The sequence below is a fragment of the Artemia franciscana genome, chromosome 2, assembly GCF_032884065.1.
Source record: "Artemia franciscana chromosome 2, ASM3288406v1, whole genome shotgun sequence".
Taxonomy (NCBI): Eukaryota; Metazoa; Arthropoda; class Branchiopoda; order Anostraca; family Artemiidae; genus Artemia; species Artemia franciscana.
In genome coordinates, this window is record NC_088864.1 from 59,908,681 (window position 1) to 59,935,663 (window position 26,983).

The following is a 26,983-nucleotide window of genomic DNA, read 5'->3' on the forward strand; positions in this document are numbered from 1 at the left end:
GTTCCCAAATGAGTGATAGTTTCCTGTCTCCAGCCGCTAGCATCGCTACCGCGCACTGTGTCCCAAAAATAAATCGAGTTTTCATAACTCTATTGATATCTAAGCTGTGGTTCGGAGGTTTATCTTTCTTCTTGTTTATCTGTTGGCATAGATTCATTGGATAGTTCCGCACCAAGAGGCTCGCTCCAAAGAAAATTGATATCTTGTGGTATTCTGAATTCACAACAACTCAAAGTATGAGAACACTTCTTATTACGAACAACCTTCTCTTTTTTTTATTCTCTTCTTTTGGTTTATTTTTTGCATATATAAGGCTTATGGTTGTATCTGTTGGGATAAGATGGGGGAACTTGGATAAAGGAAAATACATATTCAAGGAGGTATGGCTTGACAACGAAAGTGCGACACGACGCCAAACGAAAGACTGGCTCAAAGGCACTCCAGGAAACAGTTTGATTTCTGTTATTCTAATTATAGCTCGTTGTTTGTCTGCCATCAGAGTTCCCATGTTTTGCTGTAGGACCCGAGAACTTCTGTTGCAGGTAAAGAAGGATGGTAGAAGAATGTTTTGATAAAATTAAAGCCAATCAGATTTGTCTTTTTACTACGTCTGATAAGGAGAGTAGTGAACTGGCTAAACTGTTATAATGTAATATATAGAGATTTAAAGGTACAGTACCTATAAACAGGGGGTGCCCATATCCGTAGTAATAGTAGTTACAGTAGTAGAATTGATATTACTAGTAATAGTATTAAATAGCGGTAGTACTACTAGCAGTAGTAGTATTAACCTATGTCCTACTGGCTAAACTGTCCAAGCATCTGGGTTCTTATGTACTTAGGGATGAAGCTACAATGACAGAAATCACATGGGCAAAGAAAGTGGTTGAATCTAGTTATTTGGAGAACTCCACAGGTGTCCTTAGACCACACTTCCTTTCTATGAGGAACAAAGAAATTTTCAAATGGGGATAAATCTATTTATTTAGACAGTGAAACAAAACAGGTACAAAAGTTCAGATATTTCGATCATATATACTCTTTTTTTACACTTACTCAAAATCTTGTTAAGGATTGTTCTTGTTCAAATATAGCTTTCAAAAAGTCACTAGATTGAAGTACGATGAGCAGTTCTTTTTCTGCCAAACTCGACGAAGCGGTTGACCCATTTTTTTCCTTTCCTTTCACCATTTCAATTACGGACTTATAACAACGGACTTCATTATCTCTTGTCGAGCGTACGTATATTTTAGCTTATTAAAAAAAAAAATATTATATCAAATATGTGCCAATCTTAGCTACTCGACCTACACAATTAAATGAAAAGTAACCATTATTTTATAATGCTTAGGGATCCTAACTATGACCTTTTCCGTTTTTACAAAATATCATAGACACGATGCGGAAGAATAGCAATCAAATTAGGTGTCTATGGAAAAAATTCTCAGAGGTACAGTGATCAAGAATATATGAACCAATTTTGTTTATTGGTTGACTGAATTCCTGAGCTCCATTTTTAAAAGGTTCATTTGATGAATCTTTCTTTGATATGGTCCTGTGATATTATTTTGTGATCGATTTTGGCGAAAGTCTGAAGTAGAAAACTGGAAAGAACTTCACGCAAGAATTAAGTTTCAATTTAAAGAGATGAAACTGGGTGTGGGAATTTGTTACGTGGGGTATTGTCTTGTTACAATTGAGAACAACAGAGAACTGTCAGTGAGAGTTGTCAATCCTCATACTACTAGCAGTAAGTTAGGATGACTCGAGTTAGGATTAACGACTTAAGTTAGGATTAATAACAACTTTCTTTGGTTGATCTACGGTGAATAGTGTAAGCTGTCAAGTGACAAACGTCTCCTTGAGGGATTCTGAGTTTCTGAAAATGGTTTTGGGATAGGTACGAAACTAGTAGTACAGACGAAAATAATGAACTGCTTTTCTACTTCCCCAAAGGATGCTGAAACAGAGTTATTTACAGAGTTATTAAATGCCTCTTTTTGGCTCTTTGAATCTCTGGCAGTCATATTTGTGTTGCTTTTTGTCTGTGAACAATTGTCATATACTTGTTTTTGACTTTTCGCCGATTGGCTCAATAGTGCATACTTTTGTCTTTTCTCTCGCTTTTTTCTTTCCTTTTATAAAACTATAACTTTTTATTAAACTATAACTAGGGCTATAATGAGAGAAAGGTTGATATGGATAGAGTACGTCCTGCGAATGAAGGGTGACAGATTGCCAAAGATTGTCCGTTCTGCCAACTGTCTAGGGCTAAACGGAAAGCAGGTCGTCCACAGTTGGGGGTGGTAGGATGTCGTAAAGAAAGATTTAAGTGAATTGGGAACTTCCTGGGAGTGTCTAAAGAAGGAGGATTTGAATAGATTGGAATGGAGGCGGAGCGTGCGTATCTGTGTTGGCCTCAGGCGGCTTGGTGCTGTGGTGAGTTGTTAGTAGTAGTAATGGTATATTCTTCTATAACTTCAGTGTGCAACTTAAGTTATTTGTTTTAGACATGGGGCTGATCGTATATTTGCACCCAAATATTTTTGACTTGAAATATTTTTTCTGCTTTTTCTTCTTGCTTTTAACTATAATTTTTCAACAGTATTCAAATTAAGTATATACCTTTTTTTCTCACAAAGTCTAATCAAGTACTTATTTCCAGACAATGTGATCTGAATAAGTTTCTTCAGTTTTTTCTTCTTGTTTTTAGCTATAATTTTAAATAAACCTTACACAGTGTACCTTTAAGCATGTGTCCTTTTTTTCTTTTTTTTTTTTGGTTGACCATGAATTTGCATCCGAAGAATAAGATTTGAAATTATTAGTTTTTTTCAGTTTTTTTCTTCTTGTTTTAGCTATAATTTTAAATAAACCTTACACAGTGTACCTTTAAGCATGTGTCTTTTTTTTCTTTTTTTGGTTGACTATGAATTTGCATCCGAAGAATAAGATTTGAAATTATTAGTTTTTTCAGTTTTTTTCTTCTTGTTTTAGCTATAATTTTAAATAAACCTTACACAGTGTACCTTTAAGCATGTGTCTTTTTTTTTTTTGGTTGACCATGAATTTGCATCCGAAGAATAAGATTTGAAATTATTAGTTTTTTCAGTTTTTTTCTTGTTCATTTTGTTAACTATGACCCTCAATGACTTGTCAATAGGAGAAAATCTAAACATATATCTTTTTTTAGACATGGGGCAGATCATGTATTTGTATTGGAACCATTTGATCTTAATAATTTTTTTCTGTTTATCTTCTTGTTTTAACTAAAACATTCAAGGACTTTCCAACAGTGTGTAGTTCAAATCTATACCTTTGTTTTAGGCATGGGGTTAATCATGGATTTACATCCGAAGAATTGGATTTTTTTTCTGTTTTTTCTTATTTATTTTTAAAACCATGTCTTTCAGTAATTTGTCAAGAACAGAAAATTTCAACATATATCTTTGTTTTTAGACATGGAGCTGATCATGTATTTGCATCCAAAGAATCTGATATCACCGATGAAGATATAGACACCATATTGGGCAGAAGTGAGACAAAAACTGCCGAGGTGAACGCAAAGCTTGAAGCACTTGGCGAAAGCAGTTTAAGAAGCTTCACTCTTGATACTCCATCCGAACCGAAATCACTCTACCAATTTGAGGGAGAAGATTACAGGTTTGTTTTATCCCTCCGCTTTACCTATACATGAGGAGGGGTACCTCTTAATAAATATATCGTTCAACGTCTAATTTTCGTAAAATATTCTATTACTGAAGCTAGTTAATATCTTTGGAGAAGTATTTAAAGATGTTTTTCTTATACGATGTTATGCTCTTTTTATTGCTTAAATCCAGGGAGAAAAACGTTTTTCAGATAAGTGCGCTCTCTTTTGTAATTCAACACTATGTGGAACGTTCAACGTCGTGTATTTCGTTAAACGTCCATCGCCAACTTTATGATTTGAACTATTCGTGGTCAAGCGCAATAACGAGAATTCTAGATGAATGAGCTATAAAACAAAGGCAACGGTGTGGATATCATGTGGGATAAAGAACAAAAAAAGGAATGGTTAGGGGATCAGGAGATTCAATTTCAGTACGGGGAGGTGTCAAAGATCGATGGATTAGTGTTGCATGCACAGATCAAAGAGATGAAAGGACGATATTTATTTTAAGAAAGGAGTGTTAGCGAATGACTCTGGTTATTTGATGACTATGAGAGGGAACGGGTAACCACCTAGGGGAAAAAGGAAGTATTTGGGTCAAGTTAGGGAGCAATATGATCCTTACTTTTGCCCAATGTGTAGGGGCACCGGGGAAACTTTTTGCATTTTGTACATAACGGGGTATCGGTGTTACCCGATACCCCGTTATTCTAATATGCTTTATGGAAAGTACTAATCAGATTTCAGTTTAATTAGCTGCAGGCTCAGCGGAGAGGGGGGTCCACTTTATATTAAATATATCTCATGTTTAATAAGATAGAATACCAGGGAACAGAGCTTCGCTCGGTAAAATACTGTTTTGTTGACCAGAGAAATGAAATTCTCAGCGTATTCGAAGCAGAAGCGAACTGATTTCTCAACCTCGTGAAGACATTTTCTATTTGTGTGGTGAAGGGAAACACGGCTGCTGACGTAAAGCCCGGCTTTTTTAGAACCAAAGTTAATAGTTTATAATTTTGTCACTCTTTTAGGCGACTGTACTGCAAATTCAAATTTGTAATATAAAAGCATAAAGGTTTGTAAGAAATGTCTTCATTATATTTTTAGTTTGTATATGCTGCCACCCCATGAGACACATCCCTTATCTCATTCTCGGCTTATATGTGAATAATCTCTTGAAGTAGAGCCAATTTCCCTTTCTTTTAGAGAAAAGCAAAGGTGTATTGCTGTTTTTTTTTCTTGTTTTTTTTTTTGAAAACTCGAAGTATGAAAGGAAAGCAAATTATGCAGTGGTGCCTATCTGATGAACCGTTGCTCAAAGGAATTAATAGATGGCTCTTACGGGATAACCTCTTGAGGGATAAATTTCCAAATTGATGGTCGTATATAACAAAGCTGTCTTTAAAATTGCCTTTTTTATTTTTTCTAGGGGAAAGCAGAAATCTATTGCTGGTTTTTGGATTGAGCCCCCAAAGCGTGAAAGGAAAGCTAATTACGCTGTGGATGCGTATTTCCGAGAGGCTCTTCGTGTGAGTGAACCAAAAGCGCCGAAAGCACCTCGACCTCCAAAACAGCCAATTGTTCAAGACTTCCAATTTTTTCCTCCTAGGCTGTTTGAATTACTGGATCAAGAGATTTACTTTTATCGCAAGTCTATTGGGTAACTACGAATGTTATACTACTTTGAGTTAGGAGTTAAGTTAATAAAATAAGATTTTTATTTCTGAGAAATGGCTATTCCAAGCCCATGTGGCCAGAATTCGCACTTCAGAGTCAGAAAGCACTCACACACACAAAATTCAAAGACATAAGCTAGACAAAAATTATCAAAATGTCAAAAGAGTCGTATAAAATGTCAATAGCAATTAAAACTCGCAGAATTAAAAGGAAATAAACTAAATAAAAAGGCAAGTACTATCTTGTCTTGTCACTAAAATCTAACAAAACACGATTTTGTAAAAAAAGAAGAAGAAGAAAGCTCAAAATTTGCAACATAAACATTAAATAATTGTAAGGTAAAAAAACGGGGGGGGGGGGGCTAACCTATTTAACATGTTCACTATGTACGGGACGGCATTTCTTCTATACAATTTTATTCGGTTAAAAATTGGATTTTTTTGAAGCTGAACAAGGAAGGTAAGATTGAATGGGGGAACGTATGAGTTGAATGAGGTTGAACAGGGAAAAGGGAATTTGTCCGTGGTTTATGGAGGGCGATGTTGACGAAGTGCAAGGAGTTTTTTGTCAAAAGAGCATCCATGGGAGTCTGTTCATATGTTTTCCTGTGGTGCTTGTTATTGAGTCTCAACCCGTTTTTTTTTCTGATTGACTACATTTGGCCGACAATCCATTGAAAATGCATTTGTTATTAGAATAAAATAAATAAATAAAACATGTCTGTTGAAAAGTCTATCCAGTAATTACTTTTCAAAAAGTTAAGTAATGATTTTGTTACGTAATGTAAAAGATCAATGCAACGTAATAAATAATAGAAACAAAGCTTTAGCGTTGTCTTAGTAAAGAGCTGTCTGTCTTCCGTGCGTTATTAAAAATTTTTTTAGCCACTTCATATGGAAGAGGTGGCTGTAAAAACTTAGCTGGGGTATTATTTGACTGGAAAATGGATTTTTTTTTTATTGCGCTTATAATGGCTGAAAGTGATTGAAGGGCGGCCAGCTCCCCTTCCGTAGCCATCATGATATCAGATCAAAATTTTGGGATAACTATTATGCTCAAACTATTCGAAAGGTCAAATAAACGCTTGTCCGGGAACAACGTGACAATCTCAGCCCCAAGGTAAGGGTAGTAAATTGTACAAATTGCTAATGGTTTCAGATAAGTTTTATTGTGGTAAATGGGAGTATGTTTGATCGAGGGTTTCTGATTGGCTCAAAATTTCCAGTGGTCATTCCAAAGGGGCAAGAGGAACACACTTTTTACGGGAGGGGGAGGGAAGAATGTTAGATTTCAAACCAAATATATTTTAAAACTTTCTCTTTTATCATTATAACATTGAAAGATCGAAAATTGCTCTAATTTTCAGGAATTAGTTTTATTGTATTTTAAACGGTCAATCTAGTTTCACTAGTGAATTAGTGAAAATATGCAGTAAATTTCTATCCATACTTTCTTCCTTCAAATGTAGTCATTGGAATTAAATTTATTCTTTAGTTATATAGTTATTTTTCATTGAAAATATTGCTTTGACAAGATAAAATAGTTGCTTCAAAAATTACCATTGTTCATTTTGAACTTATCCAGGGATCAATTTTTTCCACATTTTTGGACGAAATAGAATCAAAACCAAAAGTTATGGTGAAAAAAAGTGTCCTTTCAGAGTAGTAAAATTAAATTGAAAATCATAATATATAAACATTTTTTTCCTTTCGTGTAATCTTTATTATTATTAAGATTTTGTTGCTGTTGAGATTTTGCGAAAAAGATGTATTTTGGTCGAAACACAAATCGTTTTCAGCAATGTGCAAACGACACACTTACCTTTAGAAGGACTGATAGGCAGGAGTTCCACTTATTTGTGGTAATTTCTGCTAGTTTTAAGTTTAAATTGTCATATGACTTTATATTTATTCATTTTAGGTTTTAATTTGGCTTTTTATTTTTCTTGTAACTGTTTATGAAAATGTTTTCTATTAATTATTTAAGAGGCAAATAAAATAATTACTATTTTAAACCCAAATATAGTATCTTCACTTGTTGATGCAATTTTGGAGTTTTCTGCGAGAAATTTGCCCGGATGTTTGCTTGTTGTCAAAATTCATGGTTGCTAAAAATTGAATGCCTGATATGCCACTACTCAGCCATTTACTAACCATTTAGCCATTAGGGCTTGATATGCTACTTGTAGCTATTCATTACGCCATTCAGTCATTAAGGCCCGATACGCGACTTGTCAGCCATTTACCCCACCATTTATTCGTTAGGACCTTATATGCCGCTTGTCAGCCATTTGCAACACTATTCAGCAATCAGGGCTTGATATACCACTACTCAGCCATTTACTACAGCATTCAGCGATTTAGATTTTTCTTCTTAGAGTTGTGTTGGCTAAATTTTCTTTTAAAGGAACCAACAGATTGATTTTCAGAGGTTATATTCCTGGGTTTGTTGATTGAAGGTTAGAAGATTTGAACAGGGAAAATGATGAACAGCAAAACTCTGGCCTTGTTTTAGAGTGGATGCCCTAACTCCACCTACATTTTCAAAACTACCTTTTTTGGTTTTATTTTTAAACAGAAAAAACTTCTTCAGTAGCTGAGCAAGAATAAGAATGAAAAAAAAAAAAATGAAAACATTCTAATCAGAATTTATGATTTACAGACAAATATTGAAGCTTCTGTTCATAAGTGACCGGACATTTGACACTAATATTTTCGGAAATGAATAGGGATGAATTAAGGGCTTTACACTGCAGCCCCAATTTGCTTGCCACCACTCTGGATCGGTTCAAATTTGGGAAACTCAGAAAGCATGGTTTCAATGGTGGATGAATCTTTGATTTCTTTAAAATTCCAACCCTGTTGGTTGTTTAGACCGGAAGGCTGGCTAATGTTGCTTTCTGCCAATTTCTCTGGGGTTTTCAGAGGGAGGGGAGCTGGTATGATGGAGGAGGGATGTGCATTGGCTGATTAAGACAGGTGGCTTGAAATCCAAACTCATAAGAGGGACTTGATATGGCTGTTTTTGGAAGAATCAGCAGAGGTGCATTTTTTCGCTCCCCGTTTTTTGAACTTCGTAATTCAGTCTTAGAAAGTAGCTTCCTCCTTCAGCGGAAAGTGAGATGCACATGAGGACAACAGTTCGTGAAACAAATGCCGTGAGCAGACTTTTTACACAGAATTTGTGTGGCCGAAGACAACACTCGTCATGACAGCTGCTTTTAAAAAATCCACGCAAACATGGAGAAACGTGCAATTCTCCGCCATTCTGCAGCCTCCACTTATGTGAAATCTCTAAACACATTGCTCGGGTATATTATCAGTTGTATGAGTCTCCATCTATATAAAAGGACCGAGGATACTCCAGTTCAGTCTGAGTGGCTTGACTAATAACAAAGCTACTGCATTGAACAGATACATCAGTACTGTGACATTTTGAGCCGGTCTTATTACCCTGGTTTGAGCACTTTTCAGAGGTAAAAAGAAAGAATCGTCCCGAGGGCTTCTGCAGAGCAAGAACTATGTCCGCATCAATTGCAGCGCAGGCCGCTTGCATGCGGTGTAAGCATTGATTACAATCAAACGAGAGGCTATCTTTTGTCGTTTCGTCACATATGAGACAACTCAGGTCAGAACCTGACCAGTCTTTTCTTTCCAGGGTTAAATTTTCAACAGCAGCCATAAGTTTGGGTGCTACGCCAGGAGCTGCTTGTGATTTTGTCGACACGTTTTCACTCAGGAAAATAGTGTTTGTTTTAAATCATGGTTCTTCTTGTTGTTATTTGCCTATTTTGGCTATTATTTTCGGCTATTGTTTGGCTACGTTTTCACTCGGGAAAATAGAGTTTGTTTTAAATTGATCATGGTTCTTTTCGTTGTTATTTGGCTATTTTGACTATTATTTTTGACTATTATTTGGCTACGTCTTTCACTCGGGAAAATAGAGTTTGTTTCAAATTGATCATGGTTCTTCTTGTTGTTATTTGCCTATTTTGGCTATTATTTTTGGCTATTGTTTGGCTACGTTTTCACTCGGGAAAATAGAGTTTGTTTTAAATTGATCATGGTTCTTCTCGTTGTTATTTGGCTATTTTGACTATTATTTTTGGCTATTATTTGGCTACGTCTTTCACTCGGGAAAATAGAGTTTGTTTTAAACTGATCATGCTTCTTGTCGTTGTTATTTGGCTGTTTTGGACTGTTATTTTTTTTTAATTTCAATCTAGTCAGGATACAGTTTTTTTAGAGAATCTTTTTTGTGCACAGAATATGCACACGAAGGTCTTCTTCAAGTCATTTGAATACTTAGTTTTTCCACAGCTAAAATAAGATCATTTTTGGCATTTAATACACTGCACCTGTTTTGCTGGTTATTCTTTTTGAGCAGATACCGCAGTGTTCTGGATCCATAATAGATGCCGGTTCTGTGCACAAAAAGTTCAGTCGAGTTCAAAGAGTTCAATCATCCGAGATAATTAAATCTCTTAGTCCAAGTCTCTGTAGCTATTAAATCACTAAATCCCAAGGGAATTTATGTTAAGTAGCGAAAATTTCAATAGCAAGTAAATAAAATAATTCGTTTATAAATGCCTCTAATGAAGTTACTTAGGTTGAAAACTTACTTTATTAAAAGGTTAATATCCAAAAATATGGTGTTCACACAACGAATTCTCAATCAAGACTCTTTTAAATTTGAAACATATTTGTTAATTTCAACACTATGTTTGTATATTAAAGATTATAAAGATTATATATATTTTAATACTAGTATTTTATAATAAATGGATCTTGGTTAAAAAATTGTCAAATGTTAAGTTGAAATCATTTTAAATTCTATTATTTAAGGCTCAAATTTTACATATATGTAGAAAGAAGTAAACCTTAGTTAGCATAAAAATTAATAATAATTTATAAGTAAAAAAAGAGAAAATTTATTAATAGAAATGAAGATTAATTCTTCTATGTAAATTAATAAAATCGTAGAATTCTAAGATTAGAGTCTAGGCATACTGAAATAGAAACTCTCTCCCAGTGTGTAAAACGGCTTTTTCGTTTTTAAACAAAAAAAAAAGACATTGTCTCTTTTGTTTCGAGTTTTATGGCTAGGGCGCCATTTTTCAGTTTCGTTTTTGCATTTATATGAACTATTTTTTTGGAGGGGGGAAACATAAAAAAAAATATCACCCTTTCCATTTTTAGTCCCTAAATTAGGACCAAAGTCCCTAAATAGGGACTAAATAGTGTTTCTGTACCTAATCCCTACATTCTTGTCTTAATCAAACTTTGTAGGGAATAAGAATAGGTGTGCTAGTTTGAGATTTTTACTGCCTCAAACTAATCCAATTAGTTTGGATTGGATTACAAGAAGATTACAAGAAACAAAATATGTTTATATGAAAGTCCAATCCCTTATCTGATGCTTTGAAGGAAACCCTGAAATTGTCTAAAATATTTGATTCTCTTATTTCTGTTTACTCTTCCTATTCATGTCATCTACAACCTAATTCATAACAATCAAAATTTAGCTATGATCTAGCGGCCATGCGCAGAACGACGCGGTTAAATGTTTGAATAGATTAATCGACGTAACAGGCTGACACAAGTTAAAACGTTTGTGCGTTTATTCGCCTGATGGTAATTGAATGTTCTATCACCCCCCCTCCAATTACAAGAGGAGGGGATCCATAAATTTGGGTTATTAGGACATCTCCTAGAATGGGTCCCAACTGTCGTTCAAACTTTGTGGGAAGTAAGAACTAGTAAGAACTAGTTACTTCCCACTTTACTGTTACTGTTTAGTTACTGTTTAGTTACTTTACTAAATTACGTTACGTTACTTACGTTATTTTACGTTACTTTACGTTAGTTACGTTACTTAATTTACTGTTTAGTTACTTCCCATTACTGTTGGAAGTAAACTAGTAAGAACTAGTGTCTCAGGTATGCTTTTTGGGGATTATGCTTGGTCTTGATTCAATAAATAGTAATATGATTGGGGTGAGGGGTTTCTGTTATAACCAATTCAAAGATATTGAAACTTGTGCCGGTAGTGGAAAATGCACTTGCATCAAGGAGGCGTCCAGTTTTGATTTTGAAATCATGTCACTATAGCGCGAAGATTAGTTCTTGTTTTCAAGGCTAGGGGACCATATTATCAGTGAATCCGAACATCAGGCTCAAAATTTAATCTTGAATAGTAGGCTCAGGCTCAAATTATACTAGGCTCCATAGGGCTCAAACTGAATATTAGGCTAAAAAAATCTGAACATCAAACTTGAACTCTATCAGGCTAAAAAACAGTCGAATATCAGACTCAAACTCAATATCAGCCTCAATTAGGCTAAAAAATTGGCGAATATCTGGCTCAAAACTCAGTTTTAAATATTAGGCTAAAAAATAACCAAATATCAGGCTCAAACACAATATCAGGTTCATGCTCAAACAGTACTAGGCTCAATAAAGCTCAAAAATAGCTGAATATCAGGCTCAAAGCTCAATCTCGCTCAAAAATAGCCGAACATCAGGCTCCAAATTCAATTTTGAATATCAGGTTTAAACTCAACATCAGTCTCAACCAGGATTCGAAATAGCCGAATATTAGGCTCAAACTCAGTATCAGTTTCAATCAGGCTCAAAAATAGCCAAATATCAGACTCAATCTAAATCAAGCTCGAAATAGCCGAATATCAGGCTTCAATTTTGAATATCAGGCTCAAAAATAGCCGAATATCAGGCTCAAAAATAGCCGAATATCAGGCTCAAAAATAGCTGAATACCTGGCTCCACACTTTTTTAAAAGCCGAAATCCCGTTTGATGAGTTCAAGATGAAAAAATGAGATTACCTAATATGTGTTTAGGGATTTTTTTTTTCAATTCAAGTCAATCTGGGCGATTCGAAGCATACATGGCTGGTATAAAGTAGAATGTTTTATTTATTTTTGACGGCAGCCATCCCCTCCTCCTCAAGAACCTAAAACTGAGTCATATCTTTTAGATGTTTCATCAGCCCAATCCTGATGAAACATCAGTGATCAAAATCAGAAAACTTTTGATTTGTCACTTGCAAGTTTTCGTATTTCAAAGTTTTTCGATGAAATCTAGTAATTTAACTGGCCTTGCGCATATTCAGAAAACGTGGCTTTTTCTGAAAAGCTGACCAGTCTTTACATGCATACTGAAAGCAAACGCTCATGATTGGTGTATGTGAAGTTCCTATTAGAAAATTATGGAATACCTTTTCGTCTGAATATTCAGTTTTTCTTTCTTGTGGGAATGTGAATTTTGGGCTTATGGAAGCGACAAATATGCTTTTTTTTGTTCAATTAGGAAATACGGCGCACTTCACCTTGAAATGGTACTTCAGCTTTTTTATTGAAATCAGTGATCAGGGTGATAACGCAATTCGCTGATGTCAGATTTAATTTTTTAGATATAAAGTTCCTAAGAATCCAGACCTAGGTCCTGAAGCAGCTAAAGCTCAACGTGAGGAGCAGAAGAAAATTGACGAAGCCGACACTCTAAGCGAAGAAGAGCAGGCTGAGAAGGAGCAGTTACTTACTCAGGTACTTTCTTAAAAATTTTAATTATGGGGCCAAGATCTGAATTTCTATTTTTCTTTTTTAAGCTTAGTTCTTACTGAAGACGGTAAATAATGCGTATCGAAAACGAGTAAGTGATGTTATAATATGATTTCTGGATTGAAAGTTCGTCTGATTGAAAGCGATATTCTCTAAATTAGCTCCTAGAAATTTTCTAGGAAAAATAGTCGATTGAATACCTATCTAAAAAAAAAAATTACTAATAATAATATATCTTTTAACATGTTAAATTAACAGACCAAAATTCAAGAAACTCCTCGCACCCAAGAGTTGTACTACGTATCTCTACATCCGTACTTACATCATAATGGCTCAAAACATAAGAAACTCGACATATCAGAAATTTAAACCACTCGGCTCATTACGAAAACTCAATACCTGTAATGCGGGAAACTTAGCATCCACGCACCCAAGAGTCGTTCTACGTATCTCTACATCCGTACTTACATCATAATGGCTCAACATAAGAAACTCGACATATCAGGAATTCAATCCACTCGACTCAATATGGAAAACTCAACAACTGCAATGCGGGAAACTCAGCATCCACGCACCCAAGAGTCGTTCTACGTATCTCTACATCCGTACTTACATCATAATGGCTCAAAACATAAGAAACTCGACATATCAGAAATTTGAACCACTCGGCTCATTACGGAAAACTCAATACCTGTAATGCGGGAAACTTAGCATCCACGCACCCAAGAGTCGTTCTACGTATCTCTACATCCGTACTTACATCATAATGGCTCAAAACATAAGAAACTCGACATATCAGGAATTCAATCCACTCGACTCAATATGGAAAACTCAACAACTGCAATGCGGGAAACTCAGCATCCACGTCCCCAAGAGTTGTACTACGTATCTCCACATCCGTGTTTTCATCATAATGGCTCAACATAAGAAACTCGACATATCAGAAATTCAACCCACTCGACTCAATACAGAAAACTCAACACCTGCAATGCGGGAAACTCAGCATAAACGACCGAAAACAGTATATCGATCTTGCTATTACTATATATTAAATGTAATACTCGAGCAAATTAACCTACCACAGACGTGACAAGCTAGGCATAATCATAAAACAATAACTAAACAATAGCTTAAGTTATTGTTTTATTATAGAGTTATCTTAAAACTCAGTAAATGTAATAAAGCAATATTAAGTGATGTAACAAAACAAATAACTAAAGAATAATAATAATTTTGTAACAATAACAATAAAAGGGTAACTAAAAAAGGTATTGAAAACTAAAAAAAAATTTTGGAACTGGAGCTTCTATTTTTTTTGTGTGAAAATTTTGCCTTTTTTTCTGTGGTCTACGATGGGTGCTTAAACTCGAAGTATTTAGCAAATACTGTCTATATCAGCAAAGTTTAGATACTCGAAGGATAAAGGCTTAAAGAACTAGCGCCAAGGGCTTGACATAAACTCAACTTATAAGTATCCAGCAAATACTATCTATACTAGGAAAGTATAGATATTTAAGGGGTTAAGGCTTAAAGGGCTAAAGTTAAGGGCTTAAGGTAAGGCGGACTAGGGATAAAATTCTTTTTGAAGAAACTTCCCTTATTAGCAATGAATTGGGCATATAACAGGTTGTTCCAGAAGCAATTGAAATTAGACTCAAACTAAATTATAATATTTCTTAAAATAGGAATTTGGGGAATAATCACTAAATGCCTTATTCACAAATTTAATTAGAAACGATTTAACAAATTATTTTACAAATCCCAGTTGACAATACCAATGAGCCTGTTACAGAAATACTTTTGAGGCCAGCTACCAAAAAGGCAAGATCAGTGTTGAAAGCTTGTTGTTAACTATTTAGTTTTATTCGAATTAATTGCCTTTTTTCACCTCACTTGATTCACCGGCCGTGGTTGGACTTCCCTGAAGTAAGGATGCTAGGACTGTTTTAAAAAGATTTTAGTTTTAATGGTCGTTTTTTGATGTGAGTTTCTTTTATATTTTTTCGTTTGTTTTGCTGAGGACGACCTTTGGATATAAGGTCAAAATATTCATTTATAGTAAAGGTTCTATTGTTGAAAAAATTTTCTGTTGTTTCTTTTGTTCTTAGTATTTGTCCATGGAAGTGTAGTTTTAATCTTGCGTTTTTTGATTTTTAATATTCGTTTTGATTTTTTGTTTCAGGGGTTCACCAACTGGAGCAAGCGAGACTTCACTCAGTTTATTAAAGCTCATGAAAAATATGGTAGGGATGATATTGATTCCATTGCGAAAGAGGTTGAAGGAAAAACACCAGAAGAAGTTATTGAATACAGTCAAGTTTTTTGGGAGCGTTGCCACGAGCTTCAGGTGAGTCCATTGTTGCCAAATTAGAGAAACTCTAGGGGTCCCAAGAACATCAAAATAAAAACATTTTCGTTCTCCGGGCCCATCAGATACTTAAAAACCACGATATTTTAAGACTTCTCTTTTTGGTTGTTCAAGCATTATGAAATTCTTAGGGCAGTATCACAGAGAAAAACAAATTTATTGAAGTTGAAAACGGTTTTCGTCTTTAAAAGTTTAAACATTAACAATGTGCTGATTCACTAGGTAATTTTAAAGGAAAGATGTATCTTCTTAAGTTGCTTAGTGCCATATATTTTCAGTTTATTTTTTTTTGCAAATTTTTCACCTATTTTTCTTTTTTTGTTTTATTATGTGCTCGCTACTACCAAAGGCTGGTAGTGATTTCATTAGGTTCACCATTTCATTTCACCAACCTTTCCATTTTTTACTTTGACTTCCGCTACAAGCGAAAACTCTTTAATTGTAAATGGAAGCCAGTCCGTTGGATTCACCTTCAGGTGAGTCCATTGTTGCCGAATTAGAGAAACTCTAGAGAACCCAAGGACATCGAAATAAAAACATTTTCGCTCTCTGGGCCCAACATATAATTAAAAACCACGATAATTTAAGACTTCTCTTTTTGGTTGTTCAAGCATTATGAAATTCTTAGGGCAGTATCACAGAGAGAAAAATAAATTTATTGAAGTCGAAAACGGCTTTCGTCTTTAAAAGTTTAAACATTAACAATGTGCTGATTCATTAGGTATTTTCAAACAGTTCGTGGTAACGAACTGTAGTAAGGAGCGACCCGGCTCAATAGTAACCGAAACTAAAAAAAAAATGGAATTTTGATACCAATAGTTACATCAAAAGAATTGCATTTTAATGCTGATTTTAAATATATAAATTTCATCAAGATCAGTTATACCCATCAAAAGTTACGAGCCTGAGAAAATTTGCCTCATTTTAGAAAATAGGGGGAAACACCCCCTAAAAGTCATACAATCTTAACGAAAATCACACCATCAGATTCAGCGTATCAGAGAACCTTACTGTAGAAGTTTCAAGCTCCTATCTACAAAAATGTGGAATTTCGCATTTTTTTTGCCAGAAAGACATGTTTATTTGTTTATTTGTTAACAGTATTTATTTGTTTGTTTTTTTGTTTTTTGTTTTTTCCCATGGTTGATCGTATCGACTGAGTGGTCCTAGGATGTTGCGAGAGGGCTCATTATAACAGAAATTAAAAGTTCTAGTGCTCTTCTTACGTGACCAAAAAAATTAGAGGGCACCTAGGCCCCCTCCCATGCTCATTTTTTCTCCAAAGTCACCGGATCGAAATTCTGAGATAGCCATTTTATTCACGATAGTCGAAAAACCTATTAACTATGTCTTTGGGGATGACTTACTCCCCCGCAGTCCCCGTGGGAGGGGCTGCAAGTTACAAACTTTGACCTGTGTTTACAAATAGTAATGGTTACTGGGAAGTGTACAGACGTTTTCAGGGAGATTTTTTTGGTTTAGGGGGGTAGAGTTGAGGGGGGGTACATGAGAGGATATTTCCATGAAGAAACTTCTCATGGGGGAAGAGAATTTCAATGAAGGGGGCGCAGGATTTTCTAGCATTATTTGAAAAAACAATGAAAAAATAAATATGAAAAGTTTTTTCTACTGAAAGTAAGGAGCAGCATTAAAACTTAAAACGAACAAAAATTATTACACATATGAGGGGTTTACCTCCTTGTTATACCTCACTCTTTACGCTAAAGTATTTATAGTAATTTCAACTATTTATTCTACGGCCTTTGTGATTCAGAGGTCATTCTTAAGGAATTGGGACAAAATCTAAGCTTTAGTGTAAAGAGCGAGGTATCGACGAGGGTTGAACCCCCTCATATACGCAATAAAAACATACGAATAAAGAAGGTCGTTACGTAAGTTAATTCGTAAGTTTACGTATATTATTTATCAATGAAAACGTCTGTAAAAAAAAATTAAAAGTTCTAGTTGCTTTTTTAAGTAATCAAAAAATAGGAGGGCAACTAGGCCTCCTCTCTCGCTCCTTTTTCTCAAAATCTTCCGATTAATTGCAATTAAGTAATATGCAAATTTCGTTTTAATTATTTATGTGCGGAGAGCCAAGATCAAAACATGCATTAATTCAAAAACGTCCAGAAATTAAATAAAAAAAAAAACAAGTTTTTTTAAATGAAAATAAGGCGCAGCATTAAAACTTAAAACGAAAAGAAATTACTCCGTATATGAAAAGGGCTTTTCCTCCTCAACGCCCCGCTCTTTACGCTAAAGTTTCTTACTGTTTTAAAAATAGAGCTAAGAGAAAGAGTCAAATTTTAGCGTAAAGAGCGAGGCGTTGAGGAGGAAAAGCCCCTTTCATATACGGAGTAATTTCTGTTCGTTTTAAGTTTTAATGTTGCTCCTTACTTTCATTAAAAAAAACTTGTTTTTATGTAATTTAATATGGGTTTTTATTCAATATATGGAAAGATGCATCTTCTTAAGTTGCTTAGTGCAATATATTTTCAGTTTATTTTTATGGCACTTGGTATTAACCAAATGACATATAGCAATCGCAAATTCTGTCGGTCTGTCTGTCGGTTCCGGTTTTGCTACTTTAGGCACTTCCAGGTAAGCTAGGACGATGAAATTCGGTAGGCGTATCAGGGAACGGACCAGATTAAATTATAAATAGATTTGACCATCTGGGAGGGAAGTGGGGCCCCGTTAATTCGGAAAAAATAGAAAACATGAGGTATTTTTAACTTACGAACGGGTGATCGGATCTCAATGAAATTCGATATTTAGAAGGATATCGTGTCTCAGAGCTCTTATTTTAAATCCCAAACGGATCTGGTGACATTGGGGGGGGGGGAGCTGGGAGGGTGAAACCTAAAATCTTGGAAAACACTTAGAGTGGAGGGATCGGGATGAAACTTGGTGGAAAAAATAAGCACAATTCCTAGATACATGATTGACATAACCGAAACGGATCCGTTCTCTTTGGGGTAGTTAGGGGGGGGGGGGGTAGTTCTGAAAAAATAGAAAAAATGAGGTATTTTTAACTTACGAACGGGTGATCGGATCCCAATAAAATTTGATATTTAGAAGGATATCGTTTCTCAAAGCTCTTATTTTAAATCCCGATCGCATTTGGTGACATTGGGGGGAGTTTGGGGTGGGGAACCTAAAATCATGGAAAACGCTTAGATTAGAGGGATCGGGATGAAACTTGGTGGGAAAAATAAGCAGATGTCTTAGATACGTGATTTACATAATTGGAAAGGATCCGCTCTATTGGAGGGGGGTTAACTCTGAAAAATTAGAAAAATGACGCATTTTTAACTTACGAAGGAGTGATCGGATCTTAATGAAACTTCATATTTAGAAGGACCTCGTAAATCAGATCTCTTATTTTATATCTCAACCAGATCCATCGTCATTGGGGGGGGGGCAGTTGGGGGGGGGACCGGAAATCGTAGAAAATACTTAAAGCGGAGAGATCAGGATGAAACTGGATGGGAAGAATAAAAACTTGTCTAAGATACGTGACTGACAGAACCGGACCGGATCTGCTGTTTTTGGTGGATTTGGGGGGGGGGGGGTTAATTTTGAAAACTGAGGTATTTGTAACTTACGAAAGGGTGACCAGATCTTAATGAAATTTGATATTTAGAAGGGTCTTGCGCTTTAAAGCTCTAGTTTTAAATTCCGACCAGATCCTGTTACTTTGGGGGGAGTTGGAGGGGGAAACCGGAATTCTTGGAAAACGTGAAAATTGGGGTATTTTTATTTTACGAATAGTTGATCGGATCCTAATGAAATTTGATATTTAGAAAGAATCCATGTCTCAGAGCTCTTATTTCAAATCCCGACCAGATCTTTTGACATTGGGGGGATTTGGAGGGGGAAATCTTGGAAAACACTTGGAGTGGAGGAATCGGGATGAAGCTTGGTGGATAGAATAATCAAATGTCCTCGATACATGATTGCCGGAACCGTACTGGATTCGCTCTCTTTGGTTGAGTTGGGAAGAGGTGTTCAGTTATTTGGCGAGTTTGGTGCTTCTGGACGTGCTAGAACGATCAAAATGGGTAGGCGTTTCAGGGAGCTGCACAAATTGACTTGATAAAGTCGTTTCCCCAGATTCGACCATCTGGGGGGGGGGCTAAAGGGAGAGGAAACATTAGAAAAAATGAGGCATTTATAACATACGAGTGGATGATCGGATCTTATTGAATTTTGATATTTAGAAGGACATCGTAACTCAGAGCTCTTATTTTAAATCCTGACCGGCATTAAGCCTCTGATTTTCCTTTTAAATCAATCTATTGGTTCTTATAATTTTGTTAGAGCTCATACCATATGAGCTCTTGGCTCTTAGCTCTTCTTGCATCGTCACAAGTGCCATATGAGCTCTTAGCTCTTGTTTTTAATTGCTGAAAATTCGGCCAAAGAAAAAAGAACCATTTTTTGAAAAAAATTACAGTTGGTATATCTATGAGTCTTTTGGTCTCATTTAGTCTATATTCATTGGATCCTTATCTACCTCTTTTAATTTAGAATCATTAAAAACGGTTTAAAAACAAAAAGCATATGAGCTCATAGCATGTGAGCTCTTACTCTTGGATCTTCCGACCTCGTCACAAGTGCCATATGAGGTCTTGGCTCTTCCGACCTCGTCACATGTGCCATATGAGCTCTTAGCTCTTGTTTTGCGAATTTTTCATCCATTTTTCTTTTTTTTTAATTTTGTGCTCGCTACTACCAAAGGTTGGTAGTGATTTCGTTAGGTTCTTTAAAAAAATATTATCAGTTATCAATTTTTAGCTCATTTTTTGCTAGTTTTCACCAACGTTTCCATTTTCTCTACTTTGACTTCCGCTACAAGCGAAAACTCTTTAATTGTAAATGGAAGCAAGTCCGTTGGATTCACCTTCAGGTGAGTTCATTGTTGCCGAATTAGAGAAACTCTAGAGAACCCAAGGACATCGAAATAAAAACATTTTCGCTCAACATATACTTAAAAACCACGATAATTTAAGACTTCTCTTTTTGGTTGTTCAAGCATTATGAAATTCTTAGGGCAGTATCACAGAGAGAAAAATAAATTGATTGAAGTTGAAAACGGCTTTCGTCTTTAAAAGTTTAAACATTAACAATGTGCTGATTCACTAGGTATTTTTAATGGAAAGCTGCATCTTCTCAAGTTGCTTAGTGCCGTATGTTTTCTGTTATTTTTGTGCGGATTTTTCACTTACGTTTCTTTTTTTTTTAATTTTGCGCTCGCTACTACCGAAGGCTTTATAACTACATATGGTGCTCTTTTTCATCAAAACCGACTTCTCGATTTTTTCTTATTTCTTAAGATTTATTTGGACTTGTAAATTTCCATTTACCAGCACCAATAATCAGATTTAATTTTCACTTCTTTGTGTACATTAATCAATTCCAACCAATTCTAATAATCCATTAACGATTAAGCAATTCCACCAATCAGTTTGACTGTCGATTAACCAATAACCAATTAACTAATTGGTTCACATTACAGTTCCAATTAACTAATTGGTTTACATTAACCAGTTCCAAGAATCTTATTTCATTTTCACTGTATTGGTATTACAACAAATAGCGGGCATGAATTTAGTTGGTGGAGGGCCTACTTTGAATTTTACTTAATGTTTATTATTTTGCTAGAGTGGTCTCTTTTTTGGTCATTCGGGTACGAGCGTCAACAATTGATTAATTTATTCATACGTTTTGACTTTGGAACAAAAATTTTGACATTCATTTTTTTTCTAATGTTGATGTTTTCCTTCTGTTTTCTTTCTGTTTACCTTCTGTTTATTATTTAATTTTATTATATAGGTTATTGCGTTATTATATATTTATTTTTTCCTTCTGTTTTCTTTCGAAAAAGTAATGATTTTTCCTTTATTTTCCTTATTCATTTTTTTCAGTCTTTTATTATGTTTTAAGTCGGTATTTCTTAGTAAAAAAAGTGTAAATCTAAAATTTGGGAAATTAAAATTAAAATCTAATTTTTTTATTTTCTTTCTAATCTTTCTCAATTTCTTTTCTTTGTTGATTCCTTTCAAAGGATGGATTTAATCTATGGCCTTCGAAAATTTGCCAAAATTTATTTTGATCGTCCCTTTCTTATTCATTATTTTGTAAAGCGCTTGCTCCAGCAACCTAATATACTGTAGAAGAGTGGGATACTCTAGGTCTAACATAAATTGATAAACACTCCAGTTTATTTTAATTTAATTTTAATTAAAGACATGAATAAAAAAATATACATGCGAATTGACATTGACATTTGATATTACATTGACTTTGACATTGCATTGACAAACTGACAATGCATCAAATGGCGTTGACATTTAGGGTGTTTTCGAAATTTGAGGCTGCATATATATTTCAGCGTTCTGAAAATTAGAGCTGACTAATCCCATGCTATTGTATATGGTCCTCTTTGGAAATTATGGTTATGTCCTTGCTATTGTTATTGATTCCTGCTACTATAGTATCTAAAATAGTTATAATTGAAGTAGTCTTAAGTAGTTATAATAAAAAAGCGCAAATGACTCTAGCTTTTAAGGTTTTTAACAGGAGTAGTTATTTTGGTATGTTTTGGGCTAATTTTTTCATTCATAGTAATTTCTCTTCGTTTTAAGTGTGGCTTCTAATAAGAGTTGTTTTCTGCATGTTCAAATTTTAATATCACTACTTTATTAAATAACTTGGTTTTGTGTTTTCATTTCATAAATAAAATTTGATTTGACTCTTTTAGTTAAATTTCGTAATCTTGTAAACTAAGCTAAATGAAAAATTGCATGAGTTGTAAATTCATTAAAAATTTAAGATTCACTCAATAAAAATAAATATCGTATTTATGACTAACACCACAATTCATTTATGCTACCTTTTACAACATGGTAAAAACTGAATGCGATTTACCACAGTATGAAAAAAAGGAACAAATGAATTACTGAAATGATTCGTCAGTGGACTGATTCAAGCTCCTTCTGTTGGCATGTGTTTATGTTGTTTGCAGTTCCAGAGGGTTGGGGGAAGGGATAATAGGAAATTGTATAAATCACTCAAAAGTACGGCTTAGCCCCCTAAAACTTTTAAAGGACATGGAATCATTTTCACTTTATTGAGAACGAAATATATTTTAAACATATTCTTTTTTCAAGAATCATGTAACAAAATAGCTACTACAGTTATGGCTAAGGCCATAACTGTTTTATGTTCCCACTTACAGCATATTAGAAGACAAAGTGTGATTTACAACGCGACCAAAGAAAGGAACGAATTCTTTGAGTGCCTAAAATTACACAGCAGCTGGTACCAGCTTTCTTTAACGGCTGAAATTCGTAAAGATGCAATAGCAGATTTTTAAGTGATGTACTTACGCGACCAAAGAAAGGAACGAATTCTTTTAGTGCCTAAATTATACAGCAGCTGGTACCAGCTTTCTTTAACGGCTGGAATTCGTAGAGATGCAATAGCAGATTTTTAAGTGACATACTTAGTCCCTAGGATGATTTTATAGCCCCACTTTTGAACAGTTTCTTCAGTTTCATCATAAAGGTCGGTTTTATGTATTGGTGGTTCCCAAACTGGCCTCCAACCGTATTGTACTAAACGCTGTTTGTTATTTTAGGACATTGAAAGGATTATGGCTCAAATTGAAAAGGGTGAAGCGAAGATTCAAAGAAGAGTGTCTATCAAGAAAGCTCTGGATGCAAAGGTATGATTTTCAAGTCTACATAAATGAACGGCTAACTCCTGAATGAGTTTAGTTCCAAAAATCCAAATTTTAGAAAGGAATTTTTTTCTGGGATGGAATAGAACAAAAAATTACTGCTACTACTATTAATAACCTATTGCAGTGCCAAGTCGCTTGAGGCCAACACAGCTACGCAAGCTCCTCCATCCCAATTTATTTAGAACTTCCGTCTTTAGACCTTCCCATGAAGTCCCAATATTCCTTAAATCCCTACTTACGACCTCCTCCTACCCAAATTGGGAACGACCTGTTTTTCGTTTGGTCATAGATGGTTGGCCAAAAAGGACGATTTTTGGCAATCTGTGATCCTTCATCCGCAGAACATGTCTTGGCCATCTCAACCTTTCTCTCATTATAGCCTTAGAAAGCTGGGATGGAACCGCACTTTTGTACAGTTTAATGTTTGAAATGCTAGTTAGACGGGTATTCAAAACAGTTCATGGACAATTCCTCTGGAAAACATCTAATAAATCCTCCTTGGTCTTTTGGAGCGCTTACACTTCAGAACCACACTTTACCACTGCCAACATATAGCTTCCAAAAAACACTTTAAAAGTTCAACACTTGAAACAATATAGAACAAAACGCTTAAAAAACTTTTTTTGGCTGCAGACCAATGGTCCATGTAGCGCAGATACTGATCTCCTGGTACTCTGTCTTTGATCGGGCGTGCTATGCGGAGTTGGGGACGCTTCCCGTGTTTTTTCCTTACATCTCTCTAGGTACCAATTGCAACCAGGGGACGAAAAATATAAATGTTCAAAGGTTAATTGCTTGAATAGCACTCCTGAAGTAAGGTTAGTTTAACAGCACGTCTTTGAGAATAATAGTTAAAAAGTACGTATTTGATGTGAAATTTACTATTTGAGCATTTACCAGGGAAATTGCTGGTATTTGTGTCTGGAAAAGATGTTATTGTTTGTTTTGTTTATTGTTTTCTATTGCTGGTATTGTATCTGTGTTATTGTTTACCATTATGAGTTAAGTCAATATTTTTTTAATTGGTTGTTTTTTTTCGTTTGACCGTTTTCTTATTGCTTCTTCGTAGCTTCCTCTTTGACAATATAGTTTTGAAATACTTCAGCAATATGAGGATTCGGCTTCAATTCTAAGAAAAAGGAAATAACGTTGAACAGATATTACTATGTTCCAAAATAAAGCTAGCAAAGTAATGTCATCCAGATCATGAAGAAGGTTAAATGCTTAAATTAAAAGGTTATTTTGAATTGTAATTTCTTAGTAAAAAAACTGCCCATTGCCGTACCTTTCTGAGCAGAATAAATGTTTCTTTCAATGTTTTTTTTTTTCGTTTGACCGTTTTCTTCGTAGCTTCTCTTTTGCAATATAGTATTGAAATACTTTAGTAATATGAGGAGAATTCGGCTTCAATTGCAAGAAAGAGGAAATAATGTTGAACAGATATTACTATGTTCCAAAGTAAAGCTAGCAAAGTAATGTCATCCAGATCATGAAGAAGGTTAAATGCTTAAATTAAAAGGTTATCTTGAAAAGACATTCCTTAGTTTAAAAACTTTCCCATTGCCATAGCTTTCTGAGCAAGATCAATGTTTCTTTCAGTATTACTCTTTTCTTCCTTTGACTGTTTTCTTGTTGCAATCTGGCATTGAAATAGTATAGTAATATGAGGGATCACCTTCAATTCCAATAAAAAGGAAAGTGCGTTGAACAAATATTACTATGTTGAGAAATAAAGCTCGCTAAGTAATGTCATTCAGATTATAAACAAAGAAGGAGAAATTGAGTAGACTTTGATTTCTTACTTTAAATCATGCAATTGTGAATATTACTTGGGTCCCTTTGTCGTTTGTAAATATTAACTTCGACGTAACCCGCTCTCACCTGTTCTATGGCTATTGTTTTGGTTTTTGGTTGTTTTCGTTGATACTGGGAAGTCATGCAGGGGTACACCCTTATTTAAGTCCATATCATATTAATAAAGAAAGTAGTTCCTTCTCTTTGGATTTTCTCTTTTACTGTGAATATTTTCTTTATTTCTGTGTATTTAAGTCCATATTTTATTAATAAAGGAAGTAGTTCCATCTCTTTGAATTTCCTCTTTTACTGGGAATATTTTCTTTATTCTGTGTGTTTTCTTTTTTCTGTCATTTTCTTTTACTGTGTGTCCATATTTTATTAATAAAGGAAGTAGTTCCATTTCTTTGAATTTCTTCTTTTACTGTGAAAGTTGTTTCACTCTTTTGATGTTGTTTTTTATTTTAATTCTCTATTCTATATGTTTTTGTTTTTATTTTACCAGATTTGAACAATCACTTTCAAAAATAATACGAGGATAAGTGATTTGTATTAATTCGTGGAAATTGACATGTTTTCGTTACTTTGATCACGTTGCGCCTAAATGTGCTTATGTGACCTCGCATTTTGCGCAGATATCTTTGTAATAGATATCTTTGTAACAGATATCTTTGTAACAGATATCTTTGAACATAGATTGGTCTCACATAGTCAGTCGTTAGTCACAAGAACAGTGATAAAATAGAGCCAGTTCGTGTCTGGTGTGAATTGTATAGCATCATAAGCTGTAAATTAATTCCTATATATTGGCGTTGGTTATGAAAAAATTGCGATATACCACCTTTGAATTTGTTGTGATACATTTACATCGCTATTTATATATTTAGTAATATTTTTTATATAAACCAGTTTCGTCGTTTTATAGTGATAAGAATAGGACATTTAGCAATGCTTTTGCTCAGTAATGTCAATGTTACCAAGATGTCATTTGTGACAAGTTGGATAGTTTACAGTTTTGAAGTTGCTGTTCAAAGTGAGTTAGAAAATGATATCTAGGGTTATGTACTCTCCAGAACATGTTTTGAGTAAATGACAATGGTAACAAATGGTAATCAGAGTATAAATAAATTAAAAGATCCCATCAAAACAGTGAGCAAAAATAGTGATTTACCATTTCCAATCATAGATATCTAGTGATGCATCACTACTGGTATATTTCTTGTAATAATTTTCATATTATTGCAATTCAGCCATTTTATAATGATAGGAGGTGTTTAAGCGGGTCGGTACATATTGCTTTGCTTCAGCACTGTCAGTGTTGCAAACGTAGTAATTATGACAAGTTGGATTGTGTATAAATTCGAAGAGACTGTTTAAAATGAGCCAAGTGTGTAATAATAGATGTTGCGCTCTCTAGAGTTTGCGGTGCATAATAGTAAATGGTGAATCAACCTCAGTCACAGTCATGAAGCGCAAAGGAATTTGAATCATGAACCAGAAAAGAAAATAATGGGTTTATACCAACCTGCTAATAAATATTTAGTGGTGCATTGCCAGTAGTATATTTCTAATAGTAGCTTTTGTGTGATTGCAATTTTGCCATTTTATAATAGGAGGTGTTTAAGTGGGCCGGTCAGCATTGCTTTGGTTCGACGCTGTCCGTTTTTCGAAAATGGTAGTTTTGACAAGTTGGATAGTTTATAAATTTGAGGAGATTGTTCAACGTTAGAAGGAGTATGGGATAACGGACGGTGCGTTCTCCAGAATGTGTCGTGCTTGGTAGTAAACGACCAGTGTATAGTGTGGTAAGGTCTAGAGCGACCCAGAAAGCCTCGTCCATAAGCCGATTCATTTCTGTGCTTTTCGGGCTGCGATAAAACGATATAAAACTATTTTTTCAACTTGCTTTACATGGTTGAATCATAAGTGAGCTGGAGTATAAGATCACGGACGATATGATCTCTGATACGCATTGTGCATAGTAGTAAACGACCAGTATATAGTGAGGTTGAATCCAAGACAACCCGGTAAAGCCTGGTTCACAAGCCGATTCATTTCTGTGCCTCTCGAGTTGTGATAAAACGATATTTAGGAATGTTGAAAATTGTATTATATATTTGAATCAAAAGTGAGCTAGAGTGTAAGATCACAGACGGTGCGTT

The 26,983-nt window shown here is 34.8% G+C and overlaps 1 protein-coding gene across 1 annotated transcript in view; it reads left to right on the plus strand.

The window, feature by feature from the left end:
- Positions 1-26,983, plus strand: part of LOC136043865 (chromatin-remodeling complex ATPase chain Iswi-like) — an 83,764-nt gene that overhangs the window by 40,221 nt on the left and 16,560 nt on the right. The window contains exons 12-16 of the mRNA XM_065728826.1: positions 3,460-3,663; positions 5,082-5,312; positions 12,759-12,891; positions 15,089-15,253; positions 22,923-23,009. Coding sequence (XP_065584898.1) covers positions 3,460-3,663; positions 5,082-5,312; positions 12,759-12,891; positions 15,089-15,253; positions 22,923-23,009 — 820 coding nt within the window. The remainder of the gene's footprint in view (positions 1-3,459; positions 3,664-5,081; positions 5,313-12,758; positions 12,892-15,088; positions 15,254-22,922; positions 23,010-26,983) is intronic.